A 20511-nucleotide genomic window follows, 5' to 3' on the forward strand; every position below is an offset into this window, starting at 1 on the left:
TTTTAAAATTTTTGTACATAATAATGAATTTCCTGTTTCTTTACATCCTTTTCCTCACAAAATATTGATAAAAGGAAACAAAATGAAGACAAGGCAACATTTTTGTAATAATTATAAACTGAATGTAAATAAGAAACCAAACGCCCTCCTCAGAAAATGTGACTGTTGCTTACAGGTTTTCCTTCTGTGATTGTTCATGGATATTCTGTCATTTCCTATACAAAATTTTGAACACAGGAAACTGAATGAAAGCAAGGTGGCATTTTTGTAATTGTCAAGGAAAAATTGAAAACATATCAGCTGTAAATGAAAACAAACCAAACATGCTCAAAAGATGTAACTACGACTTATGGGTATTAATCGATTGTTTGATGAAGCTATTTTCTTGACCTGGACTTGGCTTAGACATTTTGAGAAAGACTTCTCAATTCATCTAAATCAATGGTCAAGCAATATTAGACAAGGTTTTGTATATGTAATGGGTGATACAAATAGAACAAACTAGATGTTCTCCTAGTATCTAGAATACCATTCATTGCTGGTTTCTAGATATAAGGACTGTATAGCCCTTTTGTATCAGTACCTCTGGTACTGTTTAATTCTATATATATATAATACATTAATTTTGTTGATAAAAAAAAATAAATTAACCTGTATAGGAGTATTCAACTCCATTGTACAGTTTTATTTTCCCCTGCTTTCCTTAGTTAACTAACCCTTTAGGTTAGTTATTAGTTGGTTTCTTAACCACACCACAGCTGTCATCACAGCTGTTGTTAGTTAGGACAGTTAGATAGTTAGTCTAACTATATATACTTGTAAACTGTATTGAATCATTGGGTTTTACAATTGAATAACAGAAACTCTTAAAGAGAGTTTTCCCTAAACCTCAATTCTCTCTTTCTCTCTTAGATTCATTTATGGTATACAGAGCAAGGTTCGATCCTTATCTTCTGTTCATGGCTTCCGCAACCAACAATGGTGCTTCTCCGCCTCCTCCCACACCGCCACCTACATTGCTGGCGGCGACTGGGTCTTCAACTTCGATGGCTTTTTTGCACACTGTTACTGCAAAATTGACCGATTCGAACTATCTTTTATGCAGATCTCAGGTTCAGCCTGTGATTAAGGGCCTTGGTATTCTTAGTTACATACTTGCACTGCAAATTCCTCAGAAATTTGCTTCTATTCATGATCGGGATCATAATATTGTTACTCCTGAGTATCAGTTTTAGGAGCAACAGGATCAACTAATCCTCTCCTGGCTTCAATCCACCGTCTCTGAGTCCATTCTCCCTCGTTTGATTTATTGCTTGACATCGTGGCAACTTTGGGATAAGCTCCATGAGCACTTTCTCTCCATTGCTTGCGCCAAGAAGAAGCAAATTCAAGGTGAACTTCGTTCCATTTCCCTCGATAATTGTTCAATTATGGCATATTTGCTGCATATTCAGACACTGCTCGATTCTTTGCTTTTGATTGGGGATTCTGTATCAATGAATGAGCATATTGACATCATACTTGATGGCTTGCACGAGGAGTATGAGACGATTGTGACTATTCTTGGCTCTAAAACTGAGCCTGACTCTTGATGAAGTCACTTCGATGTTGCTTGCACAAGAGTCTTGCCTTGAAAAGTCTTGCAAAAAGAACCTAGGTACTATGAATATGGCTGAAGCTACCTCAATTTCTGAGACGCAAGATTTTGAAGCATAGGGTGCACCTTACGCAAGCTTCTTCTGGTTCTGGTTATGATAGTGGGTATAACAGTAATCAAGGACGAGGTGGTGGCCGGAATTTCTCTCTAGGTGGCATGACCATGGCCGCTTTGCTGATGTTCAGTGCCTAATCTGCCTCAAATATGGGCATGAAGTATCATATTGTTATCATTGTCATGATGATAACTATGTCCCCTCTCAGCCTAAGTCTAATTCTCAGAATCAACACACCAATTCAAACCAGCACACACAAAATCCCACTCCAAGCAACACTTCTAAGCCTACAAACCAAACATCTTTATCCTATCCCAATTATCCCTATCCTCCATCAAACCAACGTTACTCTTACTATCCATACTTTCCTTTTATGCCACCGTTCTACTATCCTCCACCAAATCAAACCCAGCCAAACACTACCATTCCAATTCTGTCTCTCAGGCCAATGTGGCCAGTGTTGTCTCTACTTCTAATAGCTGGTACCCCGATTCAGGGGCTTCTCACCATGTTACTAATGCCTCAAAATATTTAGCAAGTGACTCCTTTTGAGGGCCCTGATCAAATCACCATTGGAAATGGTCAAGGTTTCTACATCAATTCCTCAGCTCTTGCTTCCTTTTCCTCACCTTTTAATTCTTCTGTTTCATTTCCTCAGGTGTTTTTTGAATTTCATCCCTCTTATTGTGTTGTCAAATCACAGATTTCTAAAGAGGTACTCCTTCAAGGAAAGCTGGGGCAAGATGGCCTGTATCACTTTCCCAACCTTCTACATCCTCCAAGGAAGCTTGCTCCAGCCACTGTTTCTGTTCATACCCCTGTGAATCCCACCAATTTGAGTTCTGTTTCTGTAAATAGAATGCTAAATTCTTCCTTTGTAAATATAGCTTCTACTAGTGATGATTCCTGTTCTATTTGGCACTCTAGACTAGGTCATCCTAGTTCTGAAATTTTCAAAAATGTACTCAAATTGTGGTCTACTAGCTTCCTGACTTCTGCGGAAGAACTTGCCAGTTCCTTGATTTGCGTTGCCTCCGCCAGCTGCTGTAACTAAGGGATGCTTGGGGTGTCTGTGCTAGGCAGTCCCACCATAGCACACACCCAAGATGATATAGTGCTGAGTAGGGTTAGGAGGAAAGTCAAGATGAGAGAGAGAGAGAGAGAGAGAGAGAGTGGACAATCGTGAGGAACTAAAAGAGAGAGAGGCAGCGAGGTCGGCAGCACTCGACGGTGGGTCCCAGACAATACTATGACGGACAGCGGCAATGACAGACTGGACAACAACGTAACCACCATCAAGCAAACTGGCGTGACAGAGCTGATATCACGACGCTTTACTTCACTAGATTCCCGGAGGATGCATCGGACAAGGAGTTGTGGTACCATTTCAAGCAGATGGGGGACGTGAGAGAAATCTTCATCCCTAAACAGAGAAACAAAGAAGGAAGGAGGTACGGGTTCGTGAGATACAAAGGAGTCTCAAACGCGAGTTACATGGAAAGAAAGTTAGATAACATTATCGCAGGGGGTCTCAAATTGCACGTGAACATCCCAAAGTATGGGAGAGGAAAGGAGATAAAAGAACTAAACACAACCAAGCAAGGGGGGCAGAAGGAGGGTGGTAATCAGAGGCGCAGCGTGGCTGCAGATCCAAACATGAAGAGGTCGTACGTGGAGGTTGTGACTTCACACACAGAGAACAAGGAACGAAGAAGACGCACCTCCTCCCTGATGGCGGTGCATGGGAGAACACACTCCTCGATCATACTCGAGATTTCAGAGGAGGTGAAGAAAAGATACGCAGATACATGGGTAGGAAGACTGAAGAGACAACATGTGTTTGATCGAGTAGAAGATGAACTCTCATGGATCCTTGGCTCAGAAGTATCGCCCAAATATCTCGGAGACGACATGGTTCTCCTTATCGGGCTTTTAGACACAAAGGCCCAAGAGCTGATTAAGGAAGAAATCAATCACGGCACATCTGCGTTCTATGGCTTGGAGAAATGGAACTCGAAGACTAAACCAGGCAATAGGCTGATTTGGGTGCAATGTTGGGGTATCCCTTTAGTTGCATGGAGTATTGATCATTTGTGCAAAATCGTGGCTGCAGTGGGCGATTTGGTTGAAGTCAACAATGATTTCGAAGACATGCAGTGGCTTGATAGAGCACGGGTACTGGTCAGAACACCATGGAGACCGACAGTAGAGCACATGGTCACAACCCATATAGACGGAGACGTCCACAAAATTTCAATCGTAGAGGAGAACTAGAACGCGGGGTTAGTATGCACGCGACACCGCCGGAGTGTTTGGGGGTCATCGGAGGAAATCTATTCTGACGTTGAAGACTCCGGCACCTTTCAGTCGTGGCAGACTGATACTTTGCCGCCATCTACCACCTTCATAATGCACGGTGTACCACGTTTCGACAAAGCTTGGCAAAAACCAACAGTCAAAGCAGTACTAGTACTCCATTGGGTATTGCCCGTAGCAGAAGGGCACGCGGACCTAGCAGAGCACTTAGCCACCCAGGAGCTAAAAATGAAAAGGAGACTAACCTTGAGGAATGTAACCCGACATTACCAGGAGCAGGGTACGAGGAAATGGAAAGTCAACCTGCAGGGGCAGTAGGTCAAGTTACGAAAAAAGTAAAGATAACCTACAAGGATTATCGGCCAGCACAGGGGAGAGCCAAAAAGGGGAGGTAGCTGTCTTGGACCAAGGACATATGGGGGAGAGCTTTCAAAACCATAGCAACGGACCTCTGGGGGATTTTTTAAATAAGTCACGTGATACTAACGTGAACTTAATTGGGCCCAACCTTAATATGGGCCCTTACAGACCCACAACCCCAACGAACCAGCAAAATGCCCAGCAGAAAAAACTTGTAAGTGCCTTGCAGGTTTACTCGAGGAAAAAGGGGTGTTCAAAGAAATTGGCTCAGGATAGGGGGAAAGAGATCAACCCAAAGACACTAGATTTTGCAGACAACCCCATTAACCACAAGGGCAGTGCTGTTTCATGTGGTTCGGATGAAGCCTTGGTGTCTCCAAAACAGGGCCAGCTCCAACAAAGCCCTTCCCTTTCAAGTAGCTTCAATAAAAAAGACATGGAGGATGAGGATGATGCTTATAGGGACTTAGCCAGAGAATTGGGAGTCTCTTTCGCAGAGAACAAAAGCAATGTTGTAAAGATGATGATTGACATGGACAACAGTGAAAATCCTTCAACATCAGCAGCTGTGTTGGGAAATGAATTTAATGCCTCATGAATATTTTGTCCTACAATTCTAGAGGGCTGGGTAGTGGTGTCAAATGGTCAGGCATCAGAAAGTTGACCTTGGCAAACAACATCGACATTCTTTGCATTCGAGAAACCAAAAAGGAATCTGTCGATGTAAAGTTATGTCAGTACCTGTGGGGTGGCAGCAGTGTTTCTTGGGAGTGTGTTCCTTCCTCTAATGCTGCTGGAGGACTATTATGCATTTGGAATAATGGATCTTTCTTGGTAGATAGGAGGGTGCTGGGGAGAGGTTTCATAATGCTGGAAGGCACGTGGATTAAAGAGAATAAGAGGGTTTTCATTATTAATGTATATGCTCCCTGTGAACTTCAAGGGAAGAGAGAGCAATGGGCTGAGCTATTGCAGTTGAAATCATCCTATCAAGAAGGCCTTTGGTGTGTCTTGGGTGATTTCAACTCCATAAGGCACCGAGAAGAGAGGCTGAGTTCGTCTCAGACAGTGGGTACATCATCAAGCATATCTGAATTTAACTCTTGGATTTCAGATATGGCCTTAGAGGAGGTTAGGTCTGTTGGGAGAAAATTCACTTGGTGTAGACCTAATGGCAGTGCTATGAGCAAACTGGACAGGTTCTTACTATCTGATGAGTGGCTGTCCCAATGGCCGGATTTTACCCAATTTGTGTTGGAAAGGGACTTCTCTGACCATTGCCCTATCCTGTTGAAGTCTAGAACCATTGGCCTAAACCTTTCATTAAAGAACCTCGGATTTTACCCAATGGCCTAAACCTTTCAGAATTATGGACTGGTGGTTAAAGGATAAAGGGTTCCAGAACTTGGTGAAACTTGAATGGGGCAATTATCACCCTCCGGGATGGGGGGGTTTTGTTCTAAAACAGAAAATAAAGTTCATTAAAGAGTGCATAAGGCAGTGGAGTCTATCTAATGGCGATATCAGTGCTAGAAAAGTCATCAATTTAAAAAGGGAGCTGAATGCTTTGGAGGCTGGTCTCACCAACAGAACTCTATCTCAAGATGAAGTCAACCTTAAGAAATCACTTCAGGACCAACTTTGGAATGCAGCCTATGCATTTGAATCTATGTTGAGACAAAAGGCTAGAGTGAAGTGGCTAAAAGAAGGGGACAACAACTCCAAATATTTCCATAGATTGATCAATCATAGAAGGAGACAAAATGCTATTCAAGGGCTCTTCATAGATGGTGTGTGGGTGCATGATCCTAGCAGTGTTAAAAATGCAGCTCTTCACTATTTCAAACACAGATTGATGAAAGGCAAACAACGTTTATGAAGGGGAGGCACATTTTCCATGGTGTTATGATTGCTAATGAGGCTATAGGTGAGGCTAAATCAAGGAAAAAACCTTGCATGATCTTTAAAGTGGATTTTGAAAAGGCATATGATTCGGTTTCTTGGGACTTTCTAGATTATATGTTGATGAGGATGGGCTTTTGCGAAAGATGGAGGAAATGGATAAATGGTTGTATGTCCACAGCAACAATATCCATTTTAATTAATGGAAGTCCTTCTAAGGAATTTGTCGCTAAGAGAGGTTTAAGGCAAGGTGATCCCCTTGCACCTTTGCTCTTCAATATAGTAGTGGAAGGCCTTATCGGGTTGATGAGGTCAGCTGTAGCAAAAAATCTCTTCAGCAGCTATCAAGTGGGAAGGCAAAAAGAGGAAGTTAATATCCTACAATATGCAGATGATACCTTGTTCTTTGGGGCTGCCACTAATGATAATGCTAGAGTTTTAAAATGTATTCTGAAATGCTTTGAGTTGGTTTCTGGTCTTAAGATAAATTACAATAAAAGCCAATTCGGGTGCCTGGGTAAATCTGAAGGCTGGTGTAGGGATGCAGCTCTTTCTCTCAACTGCAGTCAACTGGAATTTCCCTTCTCTTATCTTGGAATTCCAGTAGGGGTGAGCTCTAAAAGCAGGATTGTGTGGCAGCCTATTATTAGGAAGTTTGAGGCCAAGCTTGCAAAATGGAAGCAAAGAAATCTATCAATGGGGGGTAGAAGGTAGAATAACCCTCATTAATTCAGTCTTAACAGCTTTACCCATCTATTTGTTGTCCTTCTTCAAGATTCCTAAACATGTGGTGCAAAAGATTGTCTCTATTCAAAGAAACTTTTATGGGGAAGTCATTAAGAGGCCAACAAGATCCCTTGGGTGAGGTGGGACACAGTTTGCCTCCCTAAGAGTAAAGGGGGGTTAGGGATTAAAGATTTGACTAAATTCAATGAGGCTTTGCTTGGCAAATGGGGGTGGGAGCTGGCAAATAATCAAAATCAACCCTGGGCCAGAATTCTATTGTCTAAATATGGTGGATGGAAGGATTTGATTTCTGGTAGAAACAACAGTGTATCCTCTCCTTGGTGGAAAGATCTCAAGGTTGTCTTCCAGGTTCCAGCAGCAGAACAGCAACACCATTAGTAATCATTTGAAGTGGAAGGTGGGCTCTGGTGATAAAATCAGCTTTTGGAAGGACAAGTGGCTGAATGATAATCTAACTCTCCAACAAAAATATTCTACTCTGTATCAAATGAGTAGTCAGCAGCCTTCTACAATCAACCTAATGGGGGAATTTGTCGAAGAGAGTTGGGAATGGAAGCTAAAATGGAGGAGGCATTTTTTTGACCATGAGATTGACTTGGTAGCAGCTTTCTTGGTTGAGCTTGAGAATGTCCACATTAATCAGTCCAGCAGGGATTCTCTAATTTGGAAAGCTGACCCTAATGGTATTTACTCTACAAAGTCAGCTTATACATTTCTGCAGGAAGCTGATAGGGAGGTTCTTGAGGACAGTGCATCGAAGATCATTTGGTCTTTGAAAATCCCTCCAAGAGCAACTACGTTCTCATGGAGATTACTCGAAAATAGGATACCCACTAGGGCTAATTTGAGAAGGAGACAGGTGGAGATGCCTTCATATAGCTGCCCTCTATGTGAATCTGAAGAGGAAACTGCCAGTCACGTTCTGTTCAACTGCACCAAAACAAGGAATCTCTGGTGGGAGGCTATGAGTTGGGTCAATAGAGTGGGTCCTCTCCCCATAGAACCAATGAATCATTTCCTGCAATTCTCACATTGGAATTCGAAAAGAAGCACAGACAAGAGATGGGAGGCCTTATGGATAGCACTGTCCTTGACTATTTGGAATCACAGAAACAGCGTGGTCTTTAATAACCAGCTCTTCATCCCCGAAAAAGTCATGGATGAAGCCTTATTCCATAACCAGCTCTTCATCCCCGAAAAAGTCATGGATGAAGCCTTATTCCATACTTGGTCATGGCTAAGGTGTATGGAGAAGGGTTTTGATACTCATTTTAACCATTGGTGAACTAATTTGAGGGAGGAATTCTCTTAGTGGGGTCTGACATATCTTGTCAGTTGTTATTGTATTGTACTCGTTTTTTATTTGGGCTTGGTTTTTCACTGCCTATGTTATCTGCTGTACACTTCAGTACACCTAGTACTGACCCTTATTTTTAATAAATATTATACTTTTGCTGTGCAAAAAAAAAAAGATTAAGCTGAGAACTTCCATATATCTCTCCTATCAATAAAACAAAACTTGACTTTTGTTCCTACTGTTGTATTGGCTAGTCTCACAAATTACCTTTCTCTCCTAATTCTGTTTACTATAATCCTTTTGAATTGGTGTTTACTGATCTGTGGGGACCGGCGCCTTATGTCATTGATCAAGGTTTCAAGTATTATGTTACTTTTGTAGTTTCAAGTATTATGTTACTTTTGTAGATGCCCACGCTAGGTTCACATGGCTATATCTGTTGAAAGCCAAATCTGAGATGTTAACTGTCTTCAAACAGTTTCAAACTATGGTGCAAACTCAATTCAACTTCCCTATTAAAGCTATTCAATCTGATTGGGGAGGGGAATATCGTCCCTTTACTAAATATTTTGCTGATTTAGGCATTGTACATCGCCTAATTTGCCCACATACCCATCATCAAAATGGGGTGGTTGAGATAAAGGATAGGCATATTATTGAAATGACACTTACTATGCTGTCTCAAGCATCTTGGCCACTAACATTTTGGGACTATGCAGTTGTTTCCAGTGTTTACTTGATTAATAGGTTGCCTTGTACTGCTATACAAGGGCAGATTCCTTATTAGAGGTTGTTTAAGAAGCTGGCAGATTATAAGTTCCTAAAAGTCTTTGGGTGCTCTGGCTTCCTGTTGGAATTACACACATTGTATGGGTAGTTGTTCCAACAAAGAATAGTTATTAATGTACCTAGTTAGTCACATGTATCTAGGAATTCACATGCATGTACATAGGTACTAGAACTTCATTAATATTCTTGGAAATTTCACATTGTATTTACTCCCAAAGTCTATATAAATATAGATCAGCTGAGTGGGTTAAGCACTCAAGCATTTCACAACCTCTAATCTCTTCAATATGGTATCTAGAGCCACCTTGTTTGTTCTTTAAAGGTTTCTGCATCTGGTCAGCAGAACCTAAAGTCCCGTCTTTGTCCCTTTGTCCAAACAGCAACCTCAATATCCAAAAGTCCCTTCCACCGACCTGCCCACTATCCAAGGCCGCCTTGGTCACCCTCACCAAAAATCGCCGGCCTCTCCTCTTCTTTCCTAGGTGATCAGTTCTTCGATTAGACAACTCTTTGACAAGTGCTGAAATGGCTTTAGACTCTCAGAAAACTGATGGTTCTACCTTCTCTATCTTTGGAACACCAACAATCACTTCAGAAAAATTGAATGGAAAAATTTTTTGGCATGGTCAGCCTCTGTTGAACTTTGGTTTCTTGGCCAAGGTTATCATGAACATCTAGAGCAATCCTCAGAAACGATTTCAGAAGACAAACACGAGCAGTGGAAGAAACTTGATTATCAATTTTGTGCTCTCTTGTGGCAGTCTGTTGAGCCAACTATATTGACAAATATCAGAGCCTTCAAAACTTGTTATTCTTTCTGGAAAAAGGCACAAAGTGTTTTTGCTAATGACATTCAACAATTGTATGATACTACTCAGAAATTGGCCACTCTTAAACAAATTGATCATGACATGGTTGCCTATGTTTCAAAAGCCCAATCTGCAGTGGAGGAGTTAAAATTATCATTGGAAGCCGATAAACTTGAAGACATAAAGACGAAACTTGATAATCTATATATGGTGTTGGTACTACGTGGGATGCATCCAGATTTTAATCATATTCGTGACCAAGTCTTAACTGGCCAAGAAGTTCCTTCTCTAGAGAATTTAATTACCCGACTCCTTCGAGTCCCCTCACCAAAAATAGGAGAAAATTCAGTTGACAGTATTGAAACTTCTGTCATGGTATCTAATCGAGGGGGACGAGGTGGTCGTGAAAATCGAGGAGGACGAGCTGGAAGAGGAGGTCGCCCTCAATGGTCTTACTGTAAGAGAGTGGGCCACACACAAGACACTTGTTATTCTATTCACGGATTCCCCGAAAAATCGGTGAATATTTCAAAGTCTGAAACATCTGAGATAAAGTTTTCGAAGGCTGACTATCAAGAGTATCTCCAGCTAAAAGTTGTCAAGGAATCTCTAACATCTTCTACTATAAGTGTTCATAACTCCACTGCCTGCATTTTCCAATCTCATAATAATCAAAGTCCATGGATAATTGATTCAGGTGCTTCTGATCACATTGCTGGTAATAGTTCTTTATTTTCATCCCTCTCTCCTCCTAAAATTCCTCATTTCATTACTTTAGCCGATGGTTCTAGAGTTGCAGCAACAGGAATTGGCCATGTATCACCCACTTCTTCTTTGTCTTTAAACTCTGTTTTGCTCATACCTGGTTGCCCTTTCAATATAATATCTCTTTGTCAGCTTACTCGTTCTCGTAATTGTTCAGTGACATTTGATGCTAACTCCTTTGTCATACAAGAACGTGGTATGGGTCGGACGATTGGTGTAGGACATGAATCTCATGGTCTTTACTACCTCAAGCCTAATCTTTCATGGGTTTGCAGTGCTGCCACATCTCCAAAGCTCTTTCATGAATGTTTGGGACACCCACATTTATCTAATTTAAAAATAATGGTTTCGAGTCTTGAAAAAATAAAGGACCTATTTTGTGAGTCATGCCAACTAGGAAAGCATGTCCGTTCTTCTTTTAGGCATGTTGAAAGTCGTGTTGATTCCCCTTTTTCGGTTTCACTCTGATATATGGGATCCTAGTCGTGTTTCGTCTGTGTTATAGATATTTCGTTACTTTCATTGATGAATTTTCTCGATGTACTTGGGTTTTCTTAATGAAAGAACAATCTGAAATTTGGTCCATTCTCACTTCTTTTGTTAATGAAATTAAAACTCAGTTTGGTAAAACAATTAAGATCCTTAGGAATGATAATGCGAAAGAATACTTTTCTTCTGCTATTTCTTCTTTTTTGTCAGTGTAGAGCATTCTCCATCAGTCCTTTTGTCCTCATACTCCTCAACGGAATGACATTGCCGAAAGGAAGAATAGGCATCTTGTTGAGACTGCTCGGACATTATTACTTCATGCCAATGTACTTGTCCGGCATTGAGGTGATGCAGTTTTGACAGCCTGTTTTTTTGATAAATCGGATGCCTTTTTCCTCTTTTAAAATAAAATAACACATTCCATTTTGTTTCCTAAAGAACCGTTGTTTCGTGTTGATCCACGTATTTTTGGATGCACCTCTTTTGTTCATAACTTGTCTCCAAGTCTTGATAAGCTTGCTGCTCGAGCCATCAAATGTGTTTTCCTTGGATATTCCAAATTACAGAAAGGTTACCGATGTTATTTTCCTGTTCACAATCGTTATTATATCTCTGCAAATGTAACTTTTTTTTAAAGAAAAACCATACTTTGCTCCCTCCATGATTGAGTCCAATACTCTTCAAGAAGTTTTTCCTATTCCCCATCTTGGTCCATCACCTTCTTTGCAGGAATCAGAGTCAACTGTAGATTCTACCATAGATATTCCTAACAATCCTCCACTCGAGCAGACTCAAAGATCACCCATCGTATATTGACGTCGTCCTCGAATTCCTGACACAGAACTTGAAGGTAATGAAAGACCAGCTGAATCACTTCCTACTCCAGCAGACAACCCGATCATGGACCTACCTGAAGAGAATCTTGACTTGCCCATTGCTCTTAGGAAAGGTACTCGGTCTACATGTAATCCTTATCCTATTTATAACTTCTTAAGTTATCATCGTCTCTCTTCTTCGTACCATTCTTTTGTTTCCTCTTTATCTTTAGTTTCTCTTCCTAAAAATCTTTGTAAAGCACTTGATCATCCAGGATGGCGACAAGCCGTGATTGATGAAATGAAGGCTTTGGAGCATAATGGTACTTGGGAGCTGGTTCTTCTACCCCCAGGCAAGAAACCTGTTGGCTGTCGATGGGTATATGCTATAAAAGTTGGGGCCAATGGACAGATTGATCGCCTCAAAGCTCGATTGGTAGTCAAAGGTTATACCCAGATTTATGGCCTAGATTATGGAGATACTTTCTCTCCTGTGGCTAAAATTACTTCTGTTCGACTCTTTCTTGCCATAGCTGCCATTCGTCATTGGCCACTGTATCAGTTCAATATTAAAAATGCATTCCTACATGGGGAATTAGAAGAGGAGATTTATATGGAACAACCACCGGGATTTGTTGCTCAGGGGGAGTCTAGCTTGGTTTGCAAACTTCGGAGGTCTCTTTATGGACTCAAACAATCCCCACGAGCTTGGTTTGGAAAATTCAGCTCAATTGTTCAGGCTTTTGGGATGAAACGAAGTGAAGCAGACCATTCAGTTTTTTATTGTTATACCTCATCAAGTACATGTGTTTACTTGGTGGTCTATGTAGATGATATAGTCATCACAGGAAATGACAAAGGTAAAATTGCTCAATTGAAGGAATATTTATTTAGTCATTTTTAGACTAAGGATTTGAGAAAACTTAAATATTTTCTTGGAATTGAAGTTGCTCAGTCAAAAGATGGGATTTTCATCTCACAAAGGAAGTATGCGTTAGACATACTTAAAGAAACTGGTATGTCAGATTGTAGACCAACTGATAGTCCCATGGATCCAAATAAAAAATTGCTACCCAATCAGGGGGAGCCTTATTCTGATCTTGAAAGATATCAAAGATTGGTTGGAAAGCTTATCTACCTCACTATTACAAGGCTAAATATTTCCTTTGCAGTTGGAGTGGTTAGTCAATTCATACAGTCTCCTCATAACGATCATTGGGATGCAGTAATTCGAATTTTGAGATACATCAAAAGGACTACCCCAGGACAAGGACTACTCTATGAAGACAAAGGAAACACTCAAATAGTTGGATTTTGCGATGCACATTGGGCAGGATCACCCATTGATAGGTGTTCCACTTCAAGATATTGTGTGCCTATTGGAGGAAATCTTGTCTCATGGAAGAGTAAGAAGCGAAATGTTGTTGCAAGGTCTAGTGCAGAGGCTGAATATAAAGCTATAGCTGTAGCCACATGTGAGCTCATTTGGATTAAACAACTTCTTCAAGAATTGAAGTTTGGAAATACTCAACAAATGAAGTTATGTTGTGATAATCAGGCAGCCCTACATATAACTTCTAATCCAGTATTCCATGAGAGAACTAAACATATTGAGATTGATTGTCATTTTGTCCGGGAGAAAGTCCTTTCTAAGGAAGTTATTATTGAATTCGTTAGTTCTAATGATCAACTAGCAGACATCTTTACAAAATCTCTAAGGGGACCAAGAATTCAAAATATTTGTTCCAAGAATTCAAAATCTCTAAGGAGTGTTAGAATTACACACATAGTATGGGTAGTTGTTTTCCAACAAAGAATAGTTATTAATGTACCTAGTTAGTCACATATTCATGTATTTAGGGATTCACATGTATGTACATAGGTACTATAACTTCATTAATATTCTTGTAAATTTCACATTGTATTTACTCCCTAAGTCTATATAAATATAGATCAGCTGAGTGGGTTAAGCACTCAAGCATTTCACAACCTCTAGTCTCTTCAATACTTTCCATTGTTAAGGCCCCACAGCACTCACAAGTTTCAACCAAGGTCTCAAGAATGTGGCTTCTTGGGATACTCAATGTCCCACAAAGGTTATAGGTGTCTTGCAGCTGATGGTAAAATCTACATTTCCAAGGATGTTATTTTCAAAGAGTACTATACTCATTTATTCCCTAGTGACACTACTTCCCCTTCCATCCCGCCTACACTCACCAATCCTTTAGCTGTTCTAAATGCCTACCCACCCACAATTTCTGAGCATACCACTGTTGCTCCTTCTGTTTCTTCTCACCCAGCCACTAATCCTATTTGCTCACCACAAGCCTCACCTCAATCTTTTCCTACAGAGGCTGCTGTTTCTGATTTCACTACTCAGTCAGCAGCTTCTGCACCTGTTTTTGTCCCTGTTGAGCCACCCAATTCTGTTTCTGAACCAGCTTCACCTATATCACCTAATTCCCCTTTCATTGAATCATCTACCACCTCTTCAGTTAATTCTTCTAGTTCTGAAGTACCCTCACCTATTGCATTAGTCAGAGAAGATAACAACCATCCTATGACTACTAGAGCTAAGGCTCGAATTTCAAGCCTAGACTTAAACCCACTTTGCTTCTCACACATGGTGAACCAAAGTCAGCCAAGTCATCCCTCTCCAACCCCACTTGGCATGCAGCTATGCAAGCTGAATATGATGCCCTCATCAAGAATGGCACTTGGACCCTGATCTGCTCTCTTCTAGAAATCCCATTGGCTGTAAATGGGTTTTTGGGGTTAAGGAAAACCCTGATGGGTCTGTCAATAAGTATAAGGCCAGACTTGTGGCCAAAGGTTTCCATCAAAGGTTGGGGTATGACTACAATGAAACTTTTTCCCTAGTTATTAAACCTGTACAGTTTGGATTCTCCTCACTTTTGCTGTGACAAATCATTGGAAGCTACAGAAATTAGATGTCAACAATGCCTTTTTAAATGGCATTCTTGAGGAGGAAGTCTATATGACTCAACCTCCTGGTTTTGAGCACCCTAACAAGGACCTAGTTTGCAAGCTCAACAAGGCTATCTATGGTCTAAAGCAAGCCCCAAGGGCATGGTTTGAAAAGCTCAAGAGCACTCTTTTCTCTTACAATTTTCAACCTAGCAAATGTGATCCCTCACTCTTTGTCCACAATGATTCATCTACTGTGGTTTATATGTTGTTGTATGTAGATGACATTATTGTCACTGGCAGCAATCCCATTTTCATCAAATCCTTGGTCTCAAAGCTGAATTTGGAGTTCTCTCTCAAGGATTTGGGTGACCTTGATTATATTTTGGGCGTAGAGGTCAAGAGTCAGTCCAATGCCTCTCCTTTACTTACACAATCCAAATACATTAAGGACTTGTTAACTAAGACTAAAATGGATGAAGCTAATCCTATCTCTTCGCCCATGGTTGGTGGCTCTAAGTTATCTAAGACAGGTTCTGAAGATTTTGCTGACCCTACACTCTACAGGTCAGTACTTGGTGCACTGCAGTATGAAACAACTACTAGGCCAGAAATAAGCTTTTTCTGTCAACAAAGTCTGCCATTTTATGAGTGCTCCAACAGATCAGCATTGGCAAGCTGTAAAGAGAATTTTGAGGTATCTCAAAGGCACCATCAACTTTGGTTTGTTTCTACAACCTAGTTTCTCCAAATCCCACTATTCTGTCCATGCCTATTGTGATGCTGACTGGGCATTGGATCCAGATGACAGAAGGTCTACATCTGGGGATGCTATTTTCTTTGGCCCTAATTTGGTGTATTGGTGGTCCAAGAAACAGTCTGTTGTGTCTAGATCCAGCACAGAGGCTGAATATAGGAGTCTTGCCTTGGCTACAGCTGAAGTGCCTTGGATCAAGTCCTTGCTTGCTGAGCTCAAAGTGCCTCATGCTCCTCCTGTCATTTTCTGTGACAATCAAAGCACTATGGTACTTGCCCACAATCCAGTCATGCATTCCAGAACCAAACATATTGAGCTGGATCTGTTTTTTGTTAGAGAGAAGGTTATTGGAAAGCAGGTTCGGGTTGTACTTGCTCTAGCAGTGGATCAAAGAGCTGATATTCTCACCAAAGCCCTTTCACTCCCCACTTTCATTGTGTACAGGTCCAAGCTCAGAGTTGTTGACAAGCCTTTGGCCAACCCTTCATGAGCTTTGGGGGGGGGGGGGGGAAGTAGTTTTATTTTGCCCTTACTGCTTTCCTTAGTTATCTAACCCTTTAGGTTAGTTATCAGTTAGTTTCTTAACTACACAACAGCTGTCATGACAGCTGTTGTTAGTTAGGATAGTTAGACAGTTAGTCTAACTATATGTACTTGTAAACTGTATTAAATCATTGGGTTTTACAATTCAATAACAGAAACTCTTAACAGAGTTTTCCCTAAACTTCAATTCTCTCTCTCAGATTCGTTTAACTTGGTCTTATTATATATTTGCCTTTCCAGGATATGTTGTTTACTCTCTTGTTGCTTTGTATTTTCCTACTGTGATTGTTCATGGATACTGTTTTACAGATATTTGTAATAACATTGCAGGTGATGATGAATACAATGAATGTTCCTTCCAAAAGAAGTACATTGGAGAGGAAACTTGACAAGCTCATACTAACTCTATTTGCAACTCTCTTTGTGATGTGTTTCATTGGAGCCGTAGGCAGGCGAGTTAGACAATTGAGTTTGCCTTGACCCTTCTAATCTGTTGCTAATGTTTACTGGGCTTTAATGTTCAAGTACATTGTTAGTATGAGGCTGCGATTGATTTGTTTAAACCCTGCGTTAGATTTAGTGTATTTATTACTGTTAATGTGTTTTGATTGACACTATATTGGGAAAAACCCAAGTCCCACATTGGCTAAAGATAAAACCAAGTAAGAGTATATAAGTGAGGGGCAACCCTCACTCCTTGAGCTAACTTTTGGGGTTGAGTTAGGCCTATACTCACATTCTAAGAATCTAAGATGATATCAGAGCATATCCAAGATTAATTCAAAGGGCCACCCACCATTGTTATCCACGCACCAAGCCCAAGAAATGCTGGGCGTGTGGGGTTGTATTGGGAAAAATCCAAATCCCACATCGGCTAAAAATAAAGCCAAGTTAGAGTATATAAGTGAGGGACAACCCTTACCCCTTGAACTAGCTTTTGGGGTTGAGTTAGGCCTAAACTTAAATTCTAAGAATCTAAGACACTACATGTAGTTCCTCAATCTTTAGATAGTGTTATAAAAGAATAATGATTAACCTTTTCTAACTATAAAATCTTATTAAAAGCAGTTATTACAATTTACAAAGTGGGAAATGGAGGACTGTATCCATTTTTTATATATTTTGAATTAAATGATGATGGTATTTTGGACAACTTAAACTGAGACAGGTAATCCCTTATTGTGTAATAGTATAGTTTATTTCTAAATGACATTATTGTATTTGTGTAAACTGCAGTGCTATCTTCGTAAACAAAAAATATTTTTACTTACATCTTGATTCATCAGAGGAGGGCTCAGCACAGTTCAACCCCAAAAACAGATTTTTGGTACTGTGTGCTTACTCCATCAGGATGAATAGCCATCTCCTTTCTTGCTTTCTCTCTTAAATTATTATTGTTAATTCTATGTTTTGTTGTCAGGTTTTTCTCCTAACTATGTTTACCCTAATCACACTATACTCGACTATCATTCCCATTTCACTTTATGTGTCCATAGAGGTTTGTGTCTCACTCATTTATTTATACCCTATAAATGCCAATGTCATGATTATAAAGAGAAAATGTAATTTATTTTGGTTATTGTACCAGATGATAAAATTTATTCAGTCAACTCAATTTATCAACAAGGACTTGTGCATGTACCATAATGAAACCAATACACCTGCATTGGCCAGAACTTCAAATCTGAATGAAGAACTTGGGCAGGTAAGTTGCTGCCTCATTTATTGCTTGAAAGAAAAACAATTATTACCGATGACAATGAGAAAGGAAGAAAGTGAAAGAGAGAGTACAAACTATGCTCGAAATGGGAATGATTTTTTTTTTTTTTAAAAATAAAAGAAACAATTTTAACTTCAATTCTACATTCTGATTTGAGTAGGTGGAATACATTTTCTCTGACAAAACTGGGACTCTGACAAGAAATTTGATGGAGTTCTTTAAGTGTTCAATTGGAGGAGAGGTCTATGGAAATGGTGTGACTGAAATTGAGAGAGGATTAGCAGAGCGTAATGGAATGAAGATTGAGGTAAAATATATATGCATTGTGTAAAAGCAGTTCATCTATAACAAGGGATTGTGGTTATATTGTATTTTCTCTACAGGAAAATAGATCTCCCAATGCAGTGCACGAGAGGGGTTTTAATTTTGATGATGCTAGGATTATGAGAGGAGCTTGGAGGAATGAACCGAATCCTGATGTCTGCAAGGTAAAAATGAATTTGCTGCTTTACTTTGTATTAGTGGCTGTGTCTGTTCATTTTCTCAACTCAATTCTGGGTTTCTTGCTTCGTAAGTATGACCCTTGCTGACTAAAAAGGTTCTATGTATCCATTTACTTTTCTTAATATATTTCTTTTATAATGGCAAATAGTTGGCTTAAATCTTAGCTTGTCTTATTTTAATATAAAGATTGTTTCTTGAAATGTTTGTGTCGTATTGATTTATGCATGTCCTGTGTCATATCCACGATTCCTAGGTAATCATCAGATCTTATATTTATAAACCTAATATTCAAGCACTGTTGGCGAAGTCTAGATTCTTTATTTTGGAACAGAAGTATATGTATATTCATATTGTTTAACCATGTTTCTCATTTTCTTTCTTTACAATATGCTCATGATATGAACTGTGCCATGGTTTAGTAATTAGTACGTTATGTAAAACAATGTAATATTCCTTTTTGTTTTTTGCTATGTAGGAATTCTTCAGATGCCTTGCTATATGCCATACTGTACTGCCTGAGGGTGATGAGTCCCCTGAAAAGATCAGATATCAAGCTGCATCACCAGATGAGGCTGCTTTGGTTATTGCTGCAAAACACTTTGGTTTCTTTTTCTACAGGTTCAATGTTCAAACTTCTTGATTATGTTCTAATCTTCATAACATCTAGGTAAAAATTTGGGGGGGGGGGGGGTATGGTTAAGTATTGAGCCTCCAACATTCACTTCACAACCAGCTACAACCTCATTGGTGGTATCCCCATGTTAATAGGATGGAGATCTTGTGTTCACCTTTTCTGTCTCAACATAATAGATTTTCAGTAATCCTGCCACTTGTCTTTCATCCAAATTTCAATTTCAAAATTATAACATGAAGTCCCATTATACTCTGTTGTTGACTGAAAAGTTGGAAATCAGAGAATAAAGAAGTTAAATTAAAGCTGCAAGTGAGCCTTTAGACTCATGCTGGATGGTTTGTTGTTGGATGAAAATTGTGACATCACTAATTACTCGTCGATACATGTTTCCAACAAAATAAGGATTGCATGCTTCTATAGGAGCAGCAAACATAGCTTGATGGGAACAGTACATGAAAGGTTGATTGGTTGATGCCAACTCTCTATGAAAATCTTGATATATTATAGTCTTTTGCTTAAGTGGCTATAAAAGAAAAGACTTGTTACGGAGTGAGTAATGAGCATGAAGAGTCACAGTTGGGACACAGAATCTGCATCCTTTTTAGTAGGGACAAAATGATCGTAAAAAGTTATAATGAGAATTACATGGAATGCAGGATTTTTTTTTTGGTTAAGTTGAAGTTCCCTGAACTTCTTTAACTGATTTATCATAACACCTCACTTTCTTAATTTTGTATTTATCATTTTAAAAATTCATACGCTTGGAACATATTAGGGTATGAGAGAAATGAAAAGTGAATCATAAATGTGTATTGAGCTTAAAATGTAAAAACTCAACTATAATACTCCAGAACAAGCTATTTATAGAGAAAACTAACTCATAACTGGCAGTTTGACAGCTAAATGAACTGTATTCAGTTAGTTACACAGAGAGATCAATAGAGAACATATCGAGTTGTATGTTAAAGGAAAACTCCATGGTTGAACTTTGTTTATTGTTCATCTGCTATTAATTGTTTGTAGGCATATATGATAATATATAATCCAGAGTTGTTAGTGGGCATGTGTTTTGTTTTTTGATCAGCAAAATAAATGTATTATATATATATATATATATATATATATATATATATATAAATGAAACAGTACCAGAGGTACTAATACAAAAGGGATATACAATCCTTATATCTAGATGCCAGAAATGAATGGTACTCTAGATATGAGGAGAACATCTAGTTAGTGGGCATGTGTGCTACTAAGTACTAAATACTAATACGTTGTTTAGAATATAAAAGAGATATTCTTGAGTACATTAGGTGTTCAGTTGAATTTTTGGATTGGATGTCTTGAAAATGTAGTTAGCTTGACCAATACTGCATTGTAGGACCCAAATTTTACAGTGTTATATTATTCTTCCGGTTTAG

At 39.5% G+C, this 20511-nt stretch overlaps 1 protein-coding gene across 2 annotated transcripts in view; it reads left to right on the forward strand.

Moving 5' to 3' along the window:
- The window catches only part of LOC100815547 (phospholipid-transporting ATPase 3), a 59399-nt gene that overhangs the window by 33674 nt on the left and 5214 nt on the right, over window positions 1–20511 (forward strand). For both annotated transcript variants that reach the window (XM_041011664.1, XM_003553164.5), the window contains exons 10-16: window positions 16560–16681; window positions 17466–17556; window positions 17650–17727; window positions 17818–17934; window positions 18110–18256; window positions 18333–18437; window positions 18929–19071. In XM_041011664.1, coding sequence (XP_040867598.1) covers window positions 16560–16681; window positions 17466–17556; window positions 17650–17727; window positions 17818–17934; window positions 18110–18256; window positions 18333–18437; window positions 18929–19071 — 803 coding nt within the window. The remainder of the gene's footprint in view (window positions 1–16559; window positions 16682–17465; window positions 17557–17649; window positions 17728–17817; window positions 17935–18109; window positions 18257–18332; window positions 18438–18928; window positions 19072–20511) is intronic.

Source organism: Glycine max, chromosome 18 (assembly GCF_000004515.6).
Source record: "Glycine max cultivar Williams 82 chromosome 18, Glycine_max_v4.0, whole genome shotgun sequence".
NCBI classification, from domain to species: domain Eukaryota; kingdom Viridiplantae; phylum Streptophyta; class Magnoliopsida; order Fabales; family Fabaceae; genus Glycine; species Glycine max.